We start from the raw sequence: 15,422 nt of genomic DNA on the forward strand, positions 1-15,422 counted from the left end.
GGTTGAGACGAACGCAGTCAATACTAATACGAGTCATCGAACAATTGATTGGACTCTCTCAAACATTTGCATTATCCTTGACTGTAGCGTATTTTAGGTGGGAAAACTTGCTTCATCGCTGCATTCGAATGACGGCATTTAGGTATATACATCTTAATATCTACGTTAATTAAATTTTTAATTAATTCAAAACTTATTTTCATTGTCTGAAATCTATGTTTAGATTACATGCCTATGTGCTTTGTTACAAGCTTTCCACACAACATTTTAACATAATTTTCATATAAAGCGGATTAAGACAATATATATGTATATGTGTGAAAACTTTCTTTCATTTCTAAACTTCAGTTTACATCGAATGCTTTTGAGAATTTTGTTTAATGTTAACAACGAAAGACGAAAAATGCAAAAAAATATATTTTACTCCGATATTATTGAATATATCCGATTTCCTGCTCACGCATCATTTTCTGTATAATTATAATTATCTGAAGGACTTTGTTTAATTTTTATGAATCTTTGCAACTATCATAGATGGATAATTATTACTTCTTGTAAATATTTATAAATTAGTCTAAAATATCAATCGCGGTTTTAAAAGTTAAAATTTGTACAATTCGCATCGAATTTTTCCGATTCTACTCATGTAATTTCTACAAATATAATATACAAAAAAACATATAATATACAAAATTCAACAATTAATAATGGTTTTTCGATCTCATTTTCAGTAGAAATTGCATCACGGATTCTGTAATTTTCGACAATCATATAATATAAGCAGTCTAAACTTTGATGATGCACACCTGCTGATTGTTACATATATTGGACATGTATATATATTGTAAGTAATTTTTATTTGTTGATTTATTCTGTCCCATTTTTAAATATCTAAAATCTAAAACATACACACATGATTATCATTTGATTTTTTACTTGTAATCAACTATTACTTCTCATTGCGATTCAATAAAAATAATTCTATAATATATTATAATTTTTTTTTAAAACTAATATATATATATATACACACACATGTTTTAAGACTTAATCCCAATTTCGGCTGTTATATTTTTAAGGTTTAATTAATCATGTTGATTTAAATAATCATGTTATCTTGTTACATTTGCTTAATGAAGTTGAAAAACATGTTTAAATGATAAACAAAAAAATTTTACGACAAAAAATAGGAATATATCGATAATTTACTTCAATTGAAATCACGTTAAATTTCTTTCTAAACAAATAATATTGCAATCTTACTTTAACAAGTTCTTACTTATCCAATTATTAACTTATTTAAATAATTTTCTTTTCTTTAAGTAAAGAAAGAATAAATAAATGTAATATGTGTTGTAACATATTTTTAATATGAATGATACATGGATACTTGGACATCATATATTTTATGAATATCCATTAAGAAGTTTGTTGTTGAACATTTTTTATTCTGAGTAAAAAAAAAAGTATTAAGTTGAAATATTAAACTGTACTCTTTTATCAAGATTATATCGTAACAATCGATTACTAATATACAATAATATTTTAAGATTTGTTCTGACGTACAAAAAGTGCCTCCAATGTCATTCAAATTTCTCAAAATAACATTTCATAGATTGTTATAATAAGATATGCACGCCTTAATTGGCAATGTTGAGAAAGTTAAGGATAAATAAATAATATTGTATATTTGAGAGATATTGTGTATGTATATCTTGTTTACAAAATCAAACACGAATTTTTTTTAGCTTTCTTTGTTACAAAATTTATGCTAAAACTGAACACACAGGCTCTTTAAAACAGATATATGGAAAAGATCCTCGGAAAAGAATAGTCGATCTTGATCATTTTAAGTTGATAGCATATATTCTCTGTGTTGATGCTAATGTGACATTAAATATTAATAACACGCGATAATTTCTGCACCCTGTTAAGCAGAAGATCTCCTTGTTTTACCATCGCCTGATATTGCCAATTTTTACTGTCTGGCCGATTCGTTTCCACTACACCTCCGACTCGATCGACTTTGCAGTGTAATCGGCCAGCTGCTATAAAGCGCGACAGTTCTCTGCAAAAATAATAATATAAATTTAAATATAATAAATTTTTGATTATATAAATAATGGTAATAAAATTAAATAATAGTAGATATACTTACTGATCAATATATTCTACTGTAACACCAAATGCTTCAGCCATATACTGAAGAGTTAAAGATCGATAAGATTCCAGTAATTGTGTGTACGCGAGAATCCGCATTTCGCGAACATAATATCGATAGTGCGGAAATACTAAATAATCTCGGCGCAGCACACCTTCCACATGTGCTGAAACAATATTTCGATAAATATTTGATAAAGTTTCTTCAAATAAGAAAAAATTTTTGCTTTATCAATTAATTTACCAAGATTCTTGAAGAAGTCAGCATAATGACAATTATATAATGAGAACAAATAATCCTTGACATCCTGATTACTATGGAGAACTTCCAATATTTCCGATCCCTTAATGATCTTGTCTCTTAGTTCGTTACGTGGTAGGCTTATCATGCTTAAGTATACTGTGTACCTCACAAATGTATTATAATCCATAAGTTCATAACTTGTAAATGTGCTAATCGTATCCAAAAAGAAGTTTGCAGCTTCTTTGAAATTGCGAACTGCTATGCAGTATGTTCCTTGATAGACCTTTAAACGATTTCTCCTGTCCCAATCGCCACCTTCTTCTATCAAACTTTAAAGCAAATAATACATTAATTATTATAAAATTATAATAAATAAAATCTTTTTTTATTTTTACTGACCTTTTAGCTTTTTCAATATTTCTTGTAATATGGTCATGATCCAGATAGAACAAACCAATTCTAATATTGTGAAACACAATATCTAGTCTATGTCCTAACGATACTGTTTTGTCGTAGGTTTTCCTGAATGCTGAGATTGCACCTTCTTTATCGCCTATTCGACACAGATATTCAGATTTTTTCAAGTTGGCTTCCCGAACTTCCATTTCGCTCAAATTTTTCTCGGCATCTTCAATAGTGTCATCAAGTTTTTTCAACTGTTCTGCATTATGTGCTTTCATTGTTGAAAGAAGCGCTTCATCTACTGGCCAATCCAGGTTTTTACATACTTCTTCATAGAATGGAGCCATATCTATTAGAAATATCATTATTAGATGGATTTCATAATATCATTAAATTTTGATAGTTATATTATTAAATAATTGAATGAACAGTAATTAATGTGACATAAAGGTTATGTTTCAAATATTGACAGATAATATATTCAATAAAGATAAAAAGAAAGATAGCAAGATTTATTAAATAATTTAATTCACATTGAAGCTTTAAAGGAATAGTATAATAAGGGTATGAAAAATGCAATCTCACTATCGGTTTTGATAGCATCCAGGAGTTTCGTCTTCAGATGGGGATCATCTTTGTGTTCGGGAAGACTCAGCAAGAATTTAGTTTGTGCTAATTCTAGGTTCGGATTTTTCTCCAAACCTTCCTCTTCCAAATTCTCCAGCGGCATTGCGAACTTTTAATAATAATATACACACTCTCAATCTATAATGTCTATAATGAGCTGACACTTTTCTGTGTGGCTCTTCAAACATAGATCAAAGAAATGTCTTGATACGACGCACTTCGCATTCTAATTGGAGACCATGTTTTTTAATTCAAAATAATCTCGAGAGATGGCATCGTTATTCCCGAATTTTTTGCGCCAATTTTTGCTACTCATTTTCCCTCTCTTACGGTGAAAACAGTTAGTGCAAGATTATTTTGAATTATACAAAGAAGATATTTTACGGGAAACATCGAGTCATATTATACGGGAGAAAAACGATACCTACACTTCTTTAACACTTTTACTTGACCAAGTAAGAATTCAACGATTCTTAGTTAAAACAGTTTTACATTCCAAGAATATATAATACTCAGAAAACATATATTCCTAAACGATGCCTCTCTTACATCGTTGGACGTTAAGATATCTTTTTGCTTTTTTGTGTTATTGAATATACAGCCTATACTGTAATAATAGTATAAATATTAAGGCTATATTTGAAAGATATATAACTCTTATACAGAAAATATATAGAATCGTAAAAATATTCAAAACACTTATAAATTCTCATTAAAATAATAAATTTTTTATCGCCTACAATAATGAAGTAATGGAGGGAAGAGAGAGGCAGGAGGAACATCCGAATGACAAATGCATCCCGCTTGTTTTAACGAATTAATTTATTTTATTTTTATTTAATTCTTTTTTTTTCTTTTTTTTTGACACACACTGTCAATGACTCAATTAGGATGAACCCAGGGAAAAAGAAAAATCTATCTCCATGAATATTTAAAATTTGCAAGAGGATTGCTTACGCGAAAGATGCAACTTTATTCATTCTTTGCCATCTTGCATAAATTCAAAGTTAATTTTTCTATAATTTTTCTATAATTTTTTTCTACAATTTTTTTTTTTGCCACTAAGTAAAACTTTGCAATTATTTTCTTTTGTTTTCTTTTCTTTTCACAGCGATAACAGAGGAATACTAATACACGGAACAACAGTGAAAGTTGATTTATAGAAAAAACGTATAGCGATTCATAAATATGATCGTTTCTTGTTATCAATTTTTTTAGTTTCTTCATTTCGTGTTTGAAGTGAATGATCGGCGCTGTATCTATGATAGAAAATGATTTATATATTTTTTTTTTTTTTTGCGAAAACGAGTTTTTATGTATAAATGTGGTGAAAATTGAATTTATATTTTCTTGGATATGAATGTTTAGGCGCGTTTACTCCTTTCATTATTTAAAAAATCGCTACAATAATGACATGCTCGTTAATCTTACAATGTCTATTATTTGCGTTATAACTATGTTTATTAATGTAATAAATAAATCGAAAACTTGTTATGTTGTTTACAAAAAGAAGTATTCTAATTTAACTTTGTTTTTCAGCAATTTCCGTCATACAGCAACCGATCGATTCAGATGCGATCATAAAGAGCGTGATGCAATCTCGTCGTTTTTTTCTCTGGCTTGTAATCGCCAAATTATGAACAACGGATCGAGACAGGACGAAGGAGGTTCAATCGATATCTTGAATCGTGCACAAGAACGGAGAATAAAAATCACAAATTCTATTTCGTCTTTTGATCAAACATCACCTCCACCGATCGGAGGTCCATGTAACCGTCGTCATCTTTCCACCTTGTTGATTCGAAATGATCATCATCATGCCGGTCTCAAAGGTATGCAAAGTAAATCGTTATATCTTTTGTTATTTTCGTCTTATTATTTTTCTTTAAAACACAACACACATCATACGTTTAACAGCTTTTAGTCCAGCTACACTTAGTGATCCTTTAATAATTGGTTAAACGCACGGCGATTTTGTCCCTTTAATTACTTAATCGATTCAATAGTCTAGAGAATTAACTAAAACATTAGCCTTGGAAAATGACGGGAGGATGTCGGATTTTTCGCGCGGATTGTACTACTATTCGAATAAGAGATTTTTGGAGCGTACACGTTTTCTATTTATTCAAATAATCCGTCTGACTACTTTTCAATTAATGGTACACATACGTACGATTGAAGGTCTTTCTTTTTTCCCGAAAAATCGACTTGCACGCAGACTTTCATTGAATATTCATTAGGTATCTATCAGACCTCCGAATATCCCGCAACGTTAATATCGCTAATATTGCTATTACGCGCGCGAACGTTTCTTTGCATACCAAATTGTTATAAAAAGATCATATCGCATTAAGGGAAAGAGAGCAATACTGTTATCAAAAAAATGATCATATCGAACGTTATATACTTATTAGAAATTTTCTTCGGGTAAAGAATACCATTATTTTTCGGTGTTATATCAGTAATGTATTTGTAACAATTCATTTTTCACATAAAATATCGTAATACGGGTAGAGACATACAGATTTACATATTGCGGGATACTCGGGTATCCACTGTGAGCACCCAATATATAACGTCCGTTGGAGATCTGCGTGGGCTTCGTTAGGTTCGGGCGGCAAGGAGCAGAAATTTTTGCAAGGTATCGTCGAGCATCCGTCACCCTTCCTTATCCCGCGATTATTCGTAGGATAGCGATGAATATTCGAGAAGTACATTCGTTAATTCGATACAGAACACATCTCGATAGCCCGAGCGAACGCGACCCGATCGACGACGTCGACGGAATGATAGCCGTCGACGAGGACGACGCGGATCGGCAATTGATCGTTCGGACGCACACGTAGATACACCGTTTACGTTTAATTAGTTAGGTAGAATAATAGAGGTTCGAAGCGATTAAAAAATATGTCGGAGACCGGCAATCCGGCCCAAGCTCTCTTACTCGCTTACTTCTGGATTTTGTTCTTTTTTTTCTTTTTGCTTTGTTTATTCGACACGTTCAACAGCGAATCCACTTTTATATCTGTATAATATATATTTATACTTAATAGTAAAGTCCTTAATATAGCGATCAATTTACAATCAGTTAGTTAATTTGATTAATCGAATAGTCAATTAATTAATAGTGTGACGGCGGAACCGTCAATCGCAGCGAGACCAGGCGAGAATATATGCATGTATATAATCCTCACCAATTTTCTTTGCGATTTGTGATGAACGTTGTTGCGCGATTAACACACCGATGACACCTATTATTCTTAGCCGCCGCTCGGAATCGGGGGAGAGGAGGAGGGGAATAGGGTTTGGACTTCTGAAAAACATCTACTACATAAATTTCGATCGTACGTGATTCACGATCGTATGCGTGTTTGAGGCCGATGACGGAACGAAAGAAACATCTATAATAATATAGACATCAGTTATTATATCAACGATTCTCTCATCTATACCCTGTGCATTATCTTAAATGTCTCGACACATTCACATAGGTGGTTTCACCCGGAATAAATGTGTGTTGCTCGCTCTTATCCGTACATATAATCAATATATAATATTTATAGTTTATTTATATATAATATCTATATATATTTATATATTTATATATTTATATCTGTATATATATTTATAATCATGCCAGATGCGTCACTTTACAGCGTCTGTCAGCGACAAAAGAGGATGTCGATTAATGCCAGCTATAATATCTATTACGACTGCATGTACGTGTCAATGTGTATCTAGGTATGCATGCACGTATGTGTACATACACGTACGTGTTTGTTTTCATAATCATGTGTATTAATATATATAGTGACTTTCGGCAATGCGAAACGCATAACAGAATATAATTAACGAGACAACGTAACGCGAGTATGTTAATAACGACAGTAACGTATGTATCTCCACAGCGATATCGAGTTCTAACGATAAATAATAATCAGAGTTGCAACGAGAACGTTGATGGCTGGTTGCGGGCGGGCGCGAGGTACGAAAGTGGATGGCGGTGTGGTTAAACAAAGTACACGAAGTGGTCTCTTCCATTTTCTGCCTCTCATTGGGGCATACATCTTATATTAAAATAAGCTCGGCAACCGGTTGCGCGGGCGATCTTACTTAGGTTCTCGGCTTATAATAATTCGGTCGATCGTTAGCGGATTTCCCGCGCGCATTTACAAGGCCGGTTAGGCAATATTAACATCGATTAATATCAACCTTAGTTTAATCGATTTTCTGTCTCCTTCTAGTCCTAGTTCTCATGCGAGATAAATAAGTTATTCCTCATTTCCAGGCGACGCGAGTCAAACGTCGTGAACAAATATATTTATGGAAATTTTAATGTACAAATATTGGCAAATAGTCGCGAAATATTAATAGGAAATAGTGAACATTATTCGAATTAGTATATTCGTCGAGTTATATCTATACAAATCAACGACTTTTCATGCAAAATTGTCTATGTCGCGATTTTAAGAATAAATACAAAAATTTTCAATAGCATATTTTTTTACATATATTATAATATGATTATTTCTTCTATAAATATATATATGTATATATATATATATATAAGTTTGAAAAAATAATTTGCCCGGATAAGGATTAAACTACGGTTAAATATGACCAACGTTGATGAAAGCATGACCGTGCCGTGATTAAAGAAACACCGGCGCAATCGGGCTTAAGCTTGTTTCTACTATGTGCAGTAATCTTAACGATACATTGATAACGATTAATATTTACTCTGTTAAAAATGCTGACGAAAAACTCATAAGAGCGGCGAGCATAATGACAACGCGCGGCTCGTAGTTCGGTAATAATCGTCTTTTGCTAGCGACGAGAAAATATGATATAATCGCTGGAATAATTATTCGATAAAAGTTCTTGGATGAAAGTGAAAATTACAATACTTAAATTAGAACACTCTTCGGTGAGTGGCAAGAAACAACAAAGATAAAAACAATAGCGTATCTTTTATTCGGAAAAATAAAAACGTCCGGTTGAAAAATAAAAACCTCCGGCCCGAATAAATGCAGATACGCGACATTTAAACCGATGATGATATTCGAGCACGAAAATATAAGCGATTAATCGGTGATCGCGTTTTCGACTTGCGTTACTAATACAATAACGAACACGGATCCATAGAAACGTGAGATATATGTATATACTTAAAGACATATTATTTCACAACCGGGTTTCATAATTCCAATTATACATGATCCTGCAATTTTTCATGTATTTTTCTTATCGCTTTTTACACTTGGACTAATTTTGCTCGGAAGATTTTGTGTTTTGAGAAAATTAAAAAAAGAAATTATTCTTTTACGAATTTATAAACAAAATTAGAGATGAGAAAATTATGAGAAAAGACTTAATTTTGTTTTGTTTACAGACAAGTTTACAGATTGTTTACAGTCTTAAAAATCATTCTTGTAAATTGTTTTGTGAATTTTTTTATGTCGACCGAATCTTTCAAAAGTTTGTCTGCTTCTTTATTTTATTAAGATATCTATTTTTATTATATGAAGTATAAGCAAACTGGGAGTCATATTGGATAAAACAGATATCCATCGATATTATAATGTATCTAATTACCATGTATCTGATCATGATTACCAGTATCTGATTACCATGCATTGAACCGAGCTTAATCGAGCTGAAAGCTCCGCATTCAAGATTTTGTGAATATGTCTTGTTCGATTGTGTCATAATTAGATATTGATATAAATAATTTTTTTTTTTAATTTTCTCATAAAAAAATCTTCGATTCATCTGAGCGCTGAAAAGTCGTGCAAACATTGTTTCTAAGAAATAATATTATGCATCGTCATGTAAAATAGAGTAGAGATTTTTCGACAAGAACATCAAGACAGCTATTTTGACGATATGAAAACGCGTCACAATCTAAATCGCAGCGATAGACGCGTGCTATCAATCAATCAAACATGCAATAGAGTAACAATATAACAAGCCAACAATAATGTAAATCGCGGTGCAATACACATATACATATGTAAGTATACGGTGCAGTTATTCCAACTGCATGATTCTAGCAAATTTCTTGCGAGAATAAAACCGATATAATTTCGGTGTATCCCATATTCGATGTGACAGATGCGAAACAATGCGTTTTGTAACGATAGTTGCACGTGTCTATTATTGATAAATTCATTATCATAATAACCAATATAATAATCAATATCATAAACATTACGTAAAAAATTACAAAAACAGTAATCATCAATGAATAAACAATCTAAATTACTTTGCATTCGATCTGTGGCATCGAACTCTAAATCCATCAAAATTACATCTGTTTCATTACCTGTTTTTTCGAATAACTTTGCGCTTTATTCTATTTGCACCGCGATGCGTAAAACTAATTCGCTGTATCCTATCCACTTTCCAAGACGAAATTGATTGAGAATGCACGATATCCGTTAGCTTTTGATATCACATTTACAATCGCGGATATTCGTCAAAATATGAAAATGCGGTAATACAAATTCAATGTAATAATAAAGATCCTTACAATCGGCGATGATCAGTTGATGTCAGTTGCTTGATGGAAAAAAGCGCAATTACATGCCCGGCTGACCTCGGTTATGTCGACCGAATTCGCAATCGCGATCGTGCTCGGCGTTAATAAGGTCGCCATTTATCGTCACGGTTATCGGTATGCGTGTGTATGTGTATTTTAACGGTCGAATCGGTACAAAACGCGATCAGCGAACCTAATCTAGCAGAGGCTTACGTTCGTTGCGTGCGCTATAGTCGCGTTTCACGAGCAGTTGCCCATTCCCGAGCCGCGCGCCCATAATTACTCATGGTAATCGCATATCGAAAGCGAAATAAAAAAAAACAGTATGCGAGAGATGGCAAGACGAAGTAAAAGCAAAAAGATATAGAAGAAAATAAGAAAAATATCGAGAAAACAAAAAACCGATAGCTTTACTGGATACCCAGAAAGATTTGACACAAAGATGGATATACAGCGTCATTCCTCGGAGATCATTACATTTTTTTCGATGATACTTCTTCAAGTTTAAAACATTTGACATATATTAAGAACTAAATATATATTTATATTTAATTAAACAATTGAACAATGAAAATTTCATCATTGACATTAGAACCTTGATATTTTAGACGAAGAAAGATTTTTCAAATATTATAAGGAATAATATCTATACATATATTCTCTCATTTGCGCCCATTATGGGATACCTTGTATGTAGAGCCGGACAGAGAGCAAAAGAGAGAAAGAGAGAGAAAATCGCAAGATAGATAGACCAGATCGATAAAGAACAAATGCGCGCATATTGTTCGCAAGTAGCATGTCGCACAAGAGAATTTGCGATTCGAGGATGGGGGAGACGATATATTCGGGGAGGCGACGCGCGTCGGTGCGACCCCAACGTTGAGAGCCTTAAGAGACGTGTGTAAAAATACGTAGAAAAGATAAACGCGGCGCGATATACGCGCGGTATCGCAACAAGAGGCGATCGGCAGGCGGGGCGGGGACCGAGCGGGGGGGCCGTTGAAGGTTGATGATGGTCGGTGGATGGTGAACGATATGGTGCTTCACATCGATTATCATACACCGTCGTAGGAGAGGTCGACCGGCGGTCTGTGATGCGACGGTGCGAGGTAGGACGGCGGCGTGGTGGTGGTGGGCGCCGCGCCAGCCGCACTGACGTAGCCGGGATAATTGGCGCTGGGCGCGTGTATTCCCGCTGGTGGTGCCGGATAAGCGTCGAAGGAACTCGTGTATGAGCCGTTGTACGGGTAAGGGTTGGCCGCCATCGGGTGGCCGAGGGCGGCGGACGGGTGCATGCCGCTCATGCCGCTCATTCCGCCAATCCCGTAGGTGCGCTGCATCAGACTGGATTCGAGACCGCCGAACAGGTAACCATTGGTCGAGCCCATCGGCACTGGATAATGCGGCCCGGGTATGATGTTCGGATACGAGTTACCGGGATGATTCATACTGGGTGTGTAATTGCTGGACGCGAGATTCTCCACCGTGTAAGATTTGCTGTGCTGCTGCTGCTGTTGATGCTGCTGCTGCTGCTGTTGTTGCTGCTGTTGTTGAGACTCCTGATGATGACGGCCGTTCATGCTGTATAGACTTCCGTAAACGCCGTCATTCGGCGAGTGATGCAGCGAGCTGGGATAGATTCCGCCACCCGGTGGTAATGGCGGGCTATAATTGGTCATCCCGGTCGGTCCGCCCGGCATGCCACCGAAGCCAGACATGTAAGACTGATGGTGAGCATCCATCTTTTCCGCCAGAGTGTCATCGCCTGGCATACCCGGATGCGAGTGTTGAAGACGTTGGCTGCCGCCGTCGGCTATGCTCGGGATCTGATCGACCAAGGATTCAAGATCGCTCAAACTTTTGGACGCCACGTCTTGGCCGGAATTCCTCTTGATGCCATATTGCTCGTGGGGATGATGCGGCGACATATGCGTAGGCGTGTGTGGATGTGGTGGCGTCGGATGCGAGTGATGAGAGTGGTCCTCCGCAGTCTGGCTGAGGGGCGTTGACGTTGTCTGATGCGGATGCGGATTATGCGCCTCCGGCGTCTGCTCGTGATAGCCCATATAATTGGCATAACTGTTGTGAGACGGCGTACCAGGACTGCCATGATGGCCAGTTGGATCAGACCCACCGGCCGGATTGTACTGGCGATGGTCGTTGCCCATATTCTGCTGCGACATGCTGGTGGGTGGCTCGAAGTCCGGGTGTTCAACGCTGGGCGATGTCAGTGGCGATGGCTCGAGATTGTTCTCTGACGATATTCCCGTGTTGATCTCCGACGATAAGTCAGAATGCGTAAACGATAGCGACATGGACTGAGAGGACTTGGGACTCTGGCTATAGTGCATGTGCACCGGGCTCTGTTTCGCGCTCATATTGTACGGGCTATTGTCGTTCATGCTCTGGCCGTAGAAGCCGTCATTCATCGGTGGTTGCGGATACGGCGCCATGTGCGGAAACGCTTTTGGAGGTGACATCAACGGCGGTGAGAAACAATTCGACACAGCATTGCCGTAACCGTCGTTCAGATGGCCCATCGCCTGATGCTGCTGCTGCTGTTGCTGTTGCTCCCTCTCGCGATTCTCCCGCTCCAGCTGCTTTTGCTGCTGGTGTATCTTTTTCGGGCGACCACGGCGCTTCTTGATGACCTCCCCGTTCGCGTCCAGCTTCTCGGGATCCGGCGGCGGCTGATCCTCTGGATTCTTGATCTTCTTCGGTCTGCCGCGCTTCTTCTTGCCGGGTATCAGGCTCGATTCCTGTTTCATCAGCGCGCCATTGATCTCCGTGATTCGGTTATCACCGTCGGGCAAATCATCGAACAGCGGCTTCTTATCCTCGATCGCCTCGTGCTCCTTCTTTTTGAGTTTCGAATCGGCGAACACGATGTCCGACTCATCTAGATGCGGAATCGTGCCGTTCAGATAATCGCGGAACTTCTTCAGGGCCGCGTAATATGGCACCTTGTCGGCAGCCCGTGGTAATTGGGCACACCTCGCGCTGCTCGAAGGCATCACCCACATGTACTGTAACGTAACATTGAGAAATGAGAATTTTTAAACAATTGTTAATAATACGCATAGATATAATAATTTTATGAATTAAAATTTCGAGATGCTATGCGAAAGCAATCTCTATGTTTATTTCGTGATGAATATTAGATCAATATATTCTCATTAAATTCTTACTAAAATTATATAGATTTTAATAAAATACGAAAAATATTTTAGTCTTTTGGATATATAAATATGCACATAAATTTTTGTTCGACAAAACGGAGAACAATATATGTAGAGCGGTTATTTTACCGTGTTTGTGCCGTCGACGAGATTAGGCTGTCTTCCGAATCCAAATTCCTTCTTTCCCGAAAATACCTCGTATATGAGTTTGCCGTTGAAAACGGCGATTTTTGGCTTATACTTTCGTAATTTCTCGAGCAGAATGTGACTACCTGCAAACGAAAACAATGATTATATTCTCTCTGCTAATATGAGAAGTAATCCTATTAACTATTATTATTCTCAATATAATATTAATGATTTATATTGTCATCAAAATTAATAATATTTTAAACTTTATTACACGAAGAAAACGTAACAATTATGAATAATGTAAAATGAGCGAAACGAAATATTTTGTACAGTATAATCATATCAGCAAGTATCGATACGCTTATAATTATTGCAAAGATTTATCAGAGAATCATAAAAAGAAAGATGATCTTTTTTTTACTCCAAATCTTTTTTATCCATAACTAAAAATATGTCTTCGTTATCTTCTATGTTATTCTCAATATTTCGAGAACACAATCATATAATCATAATTCCATCATATATTCGTACCTCATATCTTTATGTCGAATCTTTATGTCTGTCAATATTAATTAATTAAGCGTATCGGTGAAAACCTTAAAAATTACCGCAATCGGTTAATTTTTATTTAATTAATTACACTAATTTCGTTTCAAGCGGCGAGTAAAGTGTCCAACAACGTTATTCCATGTTCCCTTTTATGCTTCCGGCTTTATATTAATTTATCGAATATTTTATTTGGAGAAAGAAAATATATTGGCTTTACGATGCTCCGGATATCGCATTAATGTCATCGATGAATTTCCGGTGAGACAGGCGAATCGCATTTTTAATAATTAGGACATCGAGAAATTGACGCACGAGTGAATAATGCAGTGATTGTTAAATATTATCTCTAATAAATAATCTAAAATAAAATCTATCACATAGATTAGAAATTAATTCTTGAATAAATCGTGACTAAAAGGGGCATCAAGAAGGATGCTAAAAATAATGCATTTATAAATAATGTTCTAATGAGAATGCATTTAACGCTTCTACTTTACATCTTGTAAAGTATTTCGAATCAAAAGAAATTGCTATTCTCCAATATAATCTTCTCTAAAATAATCTTTATTAGTACAAGATAATAATCTCTATTCATCTAAATTCTAATACAATCTTTATTAATTTGTATTAATCCGTGACATTCCTTGAGGAGATTGTCTTAATTTTCGATATTTAATATAAATCTCAATGCGTGAGAGATTTTTTTAATCATGGACGAATTGAATTTAATTTCAGGGCGACATTTTCGAATAATGGGGTTCACACAGCTTTCGGCAGGACGGTGCATATTGCGATATGCCTTTAGGAACAAGCGGCTAAGTTGGCAGTACTGTCGCTTCCCGCGTCGCGTGTTCACGCATGGCCGCGACCCGCGAGTGATCTCTCGTTAAAAAACGTCTACAATTTAGGCAACGAGATGGAAGAAGCGACGATCGACAGTCCACCCGGGGATGATTATTCGGACGCGATGGCCTGGACATCGGCATCGACGAAGAAGAGCTGCCCGTTACTCCAAGATACCGATGATCGTCGAAACGGTGAGCACCCTTCGATCACGATCTACGATCTTTCTCGCTCGTTTTCGGTGATACGTGTAACAGAGACGAGAATTGTAACAAATGGCGACGCGGGATAGAATTTTTCTTGCGAGATGCGTCGCCGACGATTTTCTTATCTACGAGTCGGTTACAAGCTTGAACGTCCTCTCTCTTATGTTCGAGATATTGAGACGGAATACTTTGACGAGATATCACATCGTGCGAGAATAACTCACCGCTTAGCGAGATTCATCGAAAGCGATATTCAATAAATTTTCTATTATCGTGACGTAATTAAAGATGCCCTCCAAAATAAATCGCGGTGCCGGCTAGCACAGCTTATTCAATTTAGCCCATTGACTCTAGTTACCGGTTTATATTTTACAAGCATTTATGTGTTTATTTTCAGTTATATATTTTTTATTTATTCGTTTAATGTATATTACGACATAAGATTGAAGCAACTAAAATAACGAGCAAATCTATCATTTTATAAACTCGAGAGAAGGCATTTTTTAAATATGTATATCATAAATTTATAATCTCGACCA

At 35.9% G+C, this 15,422-nt stretch overlaps 3 protein-coding genes across 5 annotated transcripts in view; 1 reads left to right on the plus strand and 2 right to left on the minus strand.

The window, feature by feature from the left end:
* Positions 1-14: 14 nt before the first annotated feature.
* Positions 15-15,422, plus strand: part of LOC126851270 (uncharacterized) — a 132,121-nt gene continuing 116,713 nt past the window's right edge. The window contains exons 1-4 of one of the 3 annotated variants that reach the window (XM_050595019.1): positions 15-142; positions 732-844; positions 4,973-5,265; positions 14,570-14,871. In XM_050595019.1, the coding sequence (XP_050450976.1) occupies positions 14,751-14,871 (121 nt within the window). In that variant the 5' untranslated portion in view covers positions 15-142; positions 732-844; positions 4,973-5,265; positions 14,570-14,750. Of the gene's footprint in view, positions 143-731; positions 845-3,799; positions 3,889-4,972; positions 5,266-14,553; positions 14,872-15,422 lie in introns of those variants that run through there. The other 2 variants (XM_050595020.1, XM_050595021.1) reach the window with 2 other exon arrangements.
* On the minus strand, positions 1,690-3,632 carry LOC126851289 (26S proteasome non-ATPase regulatory subunit 6). Its single transcript, XM_050595055.1, has 5 exons — positions 3,392-3,632; positions 2,804-3,155; positions 2,405-2,733; positions 2,159-2,327; positions 1,690-2,068 (listed from the first exon to the last, which is right to left on the minus strand). Exons 1-5 carry the CDS (start codon positions 3,534-3,536, stop codon positions 1,894-1,896), a joined length of 1,170 nt encoding a protein of 389 aa, XP_050451012.1. The 5' UTR covers positions 3,537-3,632; the 3' UTR covers positions 1,690-1,893.
* The window catches only part of LOC126851272 (atrophin-1-like), a 106,950-nt gene continuing 97,605 nt past the window's right edge, over positions 6,078-15,422 (minus strand). Inside the window, 2 exon segments of the mRNA XM_050595025.1 lie at positions 6,078-13,000; positions 13,283-13,425. Coding sequence (XP_050450982.1) covers positions 11,030-13,000; positions 13,283-13,425 — 2,114 coding nt within the window. The 3' untranslated portion in view covers positions 6,078-11,029.

This window comes from Cataglyphis hispanica, chromosome 8 (assembly GCF_021464435.1).
Source record: "Cataglyphis hispanica isolate Lineage 1 chromosome 8, ULB_Chis1_1.0, whole genome shotgun sequence".
NCBI classification, from domain to species: Eukaryota; Metazoa; Arthropoda; class Insecta; order Hymenoptera; family Formicidae; genus Cataglyphis; species Cataglyphis hispanica.